The 7,500-nt window shown below is 40.9% G+C and overlaps 1 protein-coding gene across 3 annotated transcripts in view; it reads left to right on the forward strand.

Annotated features, from left to right (window-relative positions):
• The window catches only part of syde2 (synapse defective 1, Rho GTPase, homolog 2 (C. elegans)), a 47,643-nt gene that overhangs the window by 20,906 nt on the left and 19,237 nt on the right, over positions 1-7,500 (forward strand). For all 3 annotated transcript variants that reach the window (XM_082145819.1, XM_082145818.1, XM_082145820.1), the window contains one exon: positions 895-2,021. In XM_082145819.1, coding sequence (XP_082001945.1) covers positions 895-2,021 — 1,127 coding nt within the window. The remainder of the gene's footprint in view (positions 1-894; positions 2,022-7,500) is intronic.

The raw sequence follows: 7,500 nt of genomic DNA on the forward strand, positions 1-7,500 counted from the left end.
CATTGCTTGGTGATTGGTTGAGCTAAACTGGTATTATCTAATTGTGTAGTTAAATTTAACAGCTGACAGATATTCAACATAATTCATGTGTGAGACAGTCTAACAGAACGACGGACAAAACCAGTCAAATATCAACTGAGTTCTCCTCATATTTTATTACCATTTTCTAAACTATAGTGAATAAACTGAGATAATGTGAGAAATGTCGAAGGTGTCTGAACACACTTTGGTTTGACTGTAAGTCTTTGAATAACTGAAGATGTAAGAAGTGGTAATATGTGCAGCTGAACTATTAAGCGCCAGTTGCACCGAATTAAAGTCCTTAAAACACTCTTGTATCCACTGCTTCTACTGATTAAGTATCTTGCTTTAAACATCAGTCGATAATTGTATCCCTTAAAACTCATCTTTGATCACCAAAATTACATATTTAAAGGTTTTTTCCTTTATAATAATGTCTTTATGCCTTAAAATAGCTTGAATGTAACTCCACACCCTTGCCTCATTTAGTATGCGTGGTTCTATGAATATGCAAATGAGCCCCACCTCCACTCACTCACTCAGCTCAGAGATCCACTGGTTGACGATCACACGTTGATCTGATTGGTTACAAGGTAGTTTGTGACGTCAGAAACACCAGCGATTTTAAACCGTGTTTTTGAGACTGTCTTTGGTTCACTGCAGTTTCAAGGAGAAAATACTCAGCAATGGTGTCGACTTATGAATTTATACATGGTTTTTCTGAAAGCGTATTAAAAACACCACATAGACACATAAACAACATTAAAAGATGAATTTAGACCATAGCATGGACTTCAAAAAGTAAACTTAGGTTTGGTTTTTCACAATGACTAGGGGCAATTTACTAATTTAACCCTCCTTTTCTTCTCATAGATCCCTCAGAGCAATCCACTGGTGGACTTTCTCCCTCTTCTAGTCCAAACCCAGCTAAAAGGAGCACAGCTATCAACTGGTCTTTTCCCGATAAAATCAAGTCACCACGGACTGTCCGGAAACTTTCTATGAAGATGAAGAAGCTGCCTGATCTTAGTCGGAAGCTTAGCGTTAAAGGGACACCTAGCAATGTGTCCATCAGCAACAGCCAATCAGAACCAAGGGCTCACTCAACTAGAGCCAATGGGGTTGCAGAACTGGGCCAGTCCCGGCCCAGACTGTCTCCGTCGGGCGTTACGACTGCATTGGCGAGTGGTAATGTGATTTGGCGGTACCATCTTGACAGCAGTGTTTCTACTCAGCACAACTTTGATAAAAGAAGGAGTAACAGTGGCGGCATTCCCAAATCGGCAAGTAAGGGAGGTTATCTAAGTGACGGAGACTCGCCTGAACTTGTGGCCAAGTCGGGGAAACACGGCAACTCGGAAAGACAGAACTATAAAGCCCGAGATCCCAATGGGAATGGCGGAAGTCCGAAGCTTCCCGGCACAGAGCTGGATATCGATGCCTTCCGATCGTACAGTTTCTCCGAGCAGCCGAAGTGCCTAACGTTCATCTCGGGACTAATGAGTCTGCACTTCTATGGTGCAGAGGACTTGAAGCCACCGCGGGTTGATTCCCGCAATGTCTACTGTGCCATTCAGGTGGACTCTGTCAATAAAGCTCGTACGGCTTTGCTAACCTGTCGCACGGCCTTTCTGGACATGGACCACACCTTTAACATCGAGTTAGAGAACGCTCAGCACCTCAAACTTGTGGTCTTCAGTTGGGAATCAACGGCACGACGGAACCGGGTGTGCTGCCATGGATCCGTGATTCTCCCGGCGTTGTTTCGCGTGAGTAAGACACACCAGCTTGCGGTCCGTCTGGAACCGCGTGGGATGATCTACGTAAAGCTGAGTCTCATGGAGCAGAGGCAGAACTCTCTCGATGGCCCGGACGGGGATCACGAAACGCAGGTGTTCGGCGTAGAGGCTTGGCGTGTGGTGGAACGGGAAGCATCTGGATTAATGGTTCCACTGCTTATCGAGAAATGCATCTCTGAGATCGAGAGGAGGGGTTGTCAGGTGAGTGAGGCCAGCAGATCTTTAAGGCTCTTTAACCTGCATGCGGTTCCTAATCAAATCTCCAATTTAAAGGTGAACTGTGTACTTATTTTGATGCCAAATGACTTGGTACAAAGTTCTCCTACTCCAATTTAATCTCTAACTGTAAATAAGCCATTGAGACGTCGACTTTATGAGCAGCATCACAAGGTGGCAACTTCAAAAGAGTCCTAGAAGAGTTTGAAACGGGACTAACAGTGATGGGTCAGAAAGAGCAGTAGAAATGTTTGTGAAACTTTCCTTTGAGTTTTGCAGTTTAATTCAATCCCACTAGTAGCCCAGAAATAACGCACTCTTGTAACTCCATGGCTAGATTCAGACTGCAGGCAAAATGTCCCATATCCGATATTCCATATTAATATGGAAGACAGCTGCCAAGGTAGTCAGTGGACTGACAGTGAGGTCTTACAATGTTGACAGCTCTATACAAGCAAAACTATAAACTTTTCTCTCTTTTTTCCTCATCCTTCTCATCCAAACCAATTTGCACCACTTTACCTTATAAATTAATGTGTAAACCTTGACTTCAGTGGCCTCAATGTAGGGCTGCACGATTAATCGAAATGAAACCACACGGGATTTGGCAAAGGCTTATTTTATGCGCAGCTTGTCAGTGCAGCACGGCTCAATTTCATGTCAATTGCAATTATTCGTGCAGCCCTACCTCCATGTTTACTTGTGAATGACAGCATGCTACATACCATCTTTGCATTTCATATAGTGCTTTACTATGTACTTCTGTACACCCAAAGTGCTTTACAATCATGTCAGGAGTCTCTCCACAACCACCTCCAGTGTGGAGCGTCCACTTGGAGACAGTGCGCTCAACACACACCAGCTATAGTTGGAGAGGAGAGAGAGTGATAGAGCCTATTGAGTGGAAAGGGATTATTTGGAAGCCATGATTGATAAGGGCAAATGGAGGGAGTTTGGCCGGGACACCGGGGTTACAACCCTACTCTTTACAAGAAGTGCCATGGGATTTTTAATGACTACAGAGAGTCAGGACCTCGGTTTAACATCTCATCCCAAGGACGGTGCTTTTTACAGTATAGTGTTCCCATCACTATACTGGGGCGTTAGGACCATAGACTGTAAAAGAAAATATGGGCGTAGTGTGCGTGACGTCACCCGTAGTGTTCCTGAAGAGCATTTTTTAAGCCCAAAGTGGGCGGAGCCGGTCGTCGCATCTTGTTAGCGCATCACTCCCGGATAAACGAAAATGGGAAGTGAGGAGGATTAGCTGAGGTGACGTGACGCTAACAGACAGCAGACAAATGGCTAGTAGTGACATCAGCGGCAATCCACCTGTCACTCAAGTGGCCACGCCCTTAATAATGCAGAACTTTAAGGCTTAATATAATTTAAATGGATGAGTTGTAAAAAAATTCACCCCCCTCACAGTCGTCATGAAGGGCAAGATTAGCTATATAGACCAAAAACACTTTTTGTACCAGACTGTAAACATGTTTATTTCTGCTGTAAAGTTGGGCATTTTAACATGGGGGTTTATGGGATTGACTCTATTTTGGAGCCGGTCTCTAGTGGCCAGTCGATGCACTGCAGTTTAAGTCACTTCTGTGTTGGATTCAAGAGAGAGACAGGAAGGTTGCCGCTTGGTTTGAACACACACAGACCACAGGGTGAGCGCCCCCTACTGACTATGAACAGCTAAACAAAAAAATTGAGCACTAAGATTTGCAGTATGAATGTAGCCTAGTTGCCCAGAAATTACGCACTTGTGTGTACGAGTGTCTTCTGTCATTTGTTAGGCTTTGGTTAAAGTGAGCTCGCCAACCGTTCTAAAGTCCTTGTCCATGGACATTACACACTCACACAAACAAGCTTAGCAAGGCCTCTCCATGGCTTGTGTGCACAGGCATATTGCCAAAGTTCTAGCCATTTATCTCTGTTACACACACACACACACACACACACACACACACACACACACACACACACACACACACACAATCTGTCTCTGTTACAGTGTCACCCAGAGTTTAATGCTGTTCTCGTCCATTCATCCCACCAAGTGTGTCTGCTGTCAACCCTCGAAACAACTCTTGTCTGCTGTTCTCAGATCAGTTGTACCCCCAATACACACACATGGAAAATCTGATTCTTGACCAGCTGAGAAAGTTTCAGCCCCTTTGGTGTAAAGTAGATCCTTTGGGAAGGCTTTAAAGTTTTTTTGTTTACCTCAGATGACTCTTTTGTGAAGTGTTATTAGCCTCCAAATGCTAAATCTACAGCTAAAGTCCATATATCTGATATTAGTCCAGTCATTTTATGAAAAAAGGTTGAACAAACTGCAACAGAAGCAAACTCAACTGATTTTGTATCCTCAATATGTCCTGAATAAGGGGAAAAAACCCAGAAGAATCCCATTAGGGAAAAGTTTTGAAAAAGACCCAAATATAGTCTATTCATACGCCTATTCATTCTCTTTCTCACGTGAATAGGGTAAAGAATTTAACCTTTAGATATCACCATGAAAATTACTGAGTTGATTACTTGCATCAAGACAAACAAAATATGTATTACAAGTTTTTTGAAATGGTTTGTTAACATGGACAAACGGTGCATAATCTATACACAGTACATCCGCATATCAAGTTTAGCATGTTTTTCTTGCGCTTCTCTAAAGTTGCCCTCTTGTGCTGTAATTTTTTTTAGATGATGTAACCTAGCAAGGTCATGTGACAACTGTGTAGCTAGGAAAGCACAATATATCGGCGACCATATCGGTATCGGCCGATATATGTTCATTTTTAATGTTATCGTTTTCGGCCTGATGAGAAAATGTTGCCCATATATAAAAGCCAATAAATAATGGATTTTTTTCAATTGCTTTAAATATGATTGGACGAAAGGAAAACACAGTTAAAGTGCAGCATTAGTCTGTCATATAAGCTACGTAAAATTATAATGAGAACATTATAATTGTGTGCTTGGCAACATGGCTTTTAATGGTGAGACCTTTGTTTTTGTGATCAGGCTCTCGAAAGTTATATACAATTTTGGATTGAAACCCAATATATCGGTCATCGGCTTTCAAATATAAAGAATTATCGGTTATCGGTATCGGCCAAAATTTTCATTAAAAAAGTCACATACTATTGTACGTTAGTATGCAGTATTTAAGATTTGTTAGCATCTGAAGGAACGACTACATTTGTAGCCAAAAGCAACAAGAATTGTTCCTGGATTCATGCAACATAGTGAGGTCATGTGACAAGTGCAGCATACTAGTTTAAAACATTGGTTATTGCATACTTCATACTATTGCATAGTATTTTTAAGCTTTTGCTTAAATGCAGTATATACTGTGCAGTGTTTAAGTACCCTACACTACAGCTAAAACGGCCGTATTCACTGTTGTATTTCTGCACAAATGTGCAATTATTTCATTTATTTCTGAGATGATAATTAGATGTTTCTACTAATGTGAATATGCTCGGTCATGTGACAACAATGTAGCACACTACAGTTTAAGACATTAATTGTGTTCACTGCTCTTTAAAAGCTAATATGAAGTAGATTATATGTAGTGGTTGTTCTGTATTTAGTTGGAGTTACTGTAATATTCTTGGTAACTGAAATAACTTGTTTTGAGGTCAAAGCTTTGCTGATCACTGTGTGTGGGAACTTTAGTAAAGCTTTTCTAGTTTGTGTTAAGACGCACGACATACGAAGGTCACATATGCTAAAGGAAAGCTTCTTATGAACTATGGCCGCGGGGAAACATCCACCCAGTGTGTGTTTGTGTGGGTTAATGATTGGCTGTGTGCCGTGAGGGTTTTTCCCCAGCCCTTCTCGCCTCTTTAACTCTCTGGTGCTCTTTGGTCATTTTTGACCAAAAAAAAAATTTTTTTTTTTACATTTTATCAGAATGGTACGAAACGTGGTAAAGGTTTTGGCACTTGCTGTGTGAACACACACACACAAAAAAAAATAATTCATGGACATGGTTTGAAAAGGTTAAATGGTCCTGAAAGAAACAGTCACACTTGTGTTGTTCGCACATTGGAAACGAATGAGACGAGTTTCCTCTAGTGGCAGCGTTTGGTACTGCAGCCGAACACACTCTCACTGAAAGATAGTTTTTTGAGAGATCAACCTCAAATTTAAAACACGACTTGTTTAGATTTATGGCTTCGATTTTCTTGCAGTTTTAGAGTAAAATGTGTTTTTGAAAATATAGATTTCATTTTACAATTGAAAATAGTATTTTTGTGCATTTTTCATAACAATAAACGTAAAATTCTGTAACTTCACTTTAAAAAAAATAAATCACTTCAGCAATAATCTGCCGAGTGTCGTCTCTGAAGAGATCAAACTTCAGTCTGTCGCTCTAAAGCATTCGAGATTTACCACAGTTTAAGCTGGAAATGTAATTTTCAGATCTATGCTCAAAAAGTGAATAAATGGATTATAAATACAGCGTAAATATAATTTAGTACCATAAAATCCCCTAAAAATACTAAATATTAAATAAAAAACATTATCAAACTAAAATATAGTACATTACTTTCCTTCAGTCAAAAAAATCTGTCATTTTTGACGACACCTGAAGAGCACCAGAGGGTTTAAAGGAATAGTTCATCTAAAAATGGAACATTTTGTCTCTCTTACACTTTTACCATACAACAAAATTGCATGGTTATTTATATAATATTTTTAAATTGGGTGAAATGTACCTTTGAATTCATAAATGTCTGAATTATTATTGCTCATTTTGGACTGTTATTTTCACGCATTAGCCTGTGACCTCTAAAGCTGGAGCTACTAAAGAGCCGTTCCGGAGCCCAGGCAGAGAGTCTGGTGGAGACGTTTGGCTCCTGCCCAAGTCAGAAATTCCTGGTTTGGTTTAATGCATGTCACGTTAGCGGTCGCGTGGAGTCTGTGGTCACATGAAGAGTGACAGCGGAACTGAAGACTAGCGGGTCAGGATGTGTCCTTCAGTAGCGGAGGGAAAGAGGAAGGTTTCGGTGCATTCAGGAAACTCCTACGCGCCTTTAACAAGCTATTACTTCCCCTGGTTGACATTTTTAGAGTTTAACACACACACTCAGACACACACACACACACACACACACACACACACACACACACACACTCACACACACACACACACACACACACACTCACACTCACACACACACACTCACACACACACACACACACACCGCTGGTCTGAATCGAGCTGCTGTTTCACACAGTTGGGATGTTCTTCTGTGTGTTGGATGCTGTGATGATGAGTCACTGCTGGATGAGTTTGAACACAAGACTAGAGTCTAATGCCCACTGAACCCTGTGAACTATACTCTCTGTGTTTTATTTATTTATTCATGCATTTATTTGTGCATTTATGAATGTTTAACGTAGTAGTATGTTAAACTGTTGTCACATGACCTCACTGCATGTTTAATATTGC

The sequence above is a fragment of the Leuciscus leuciscus genome (assembly GCF_965113295.1).
Source record: "Leuciscus leuciscus genome assembly, chromosome: 18".
Lineage (NCBI taxonomy): Eukaryota > Metazoa > Chordata > Actinopteri > Cypriniformes > Leuciscidae > Leuciscus > Leuciscus leuciscus.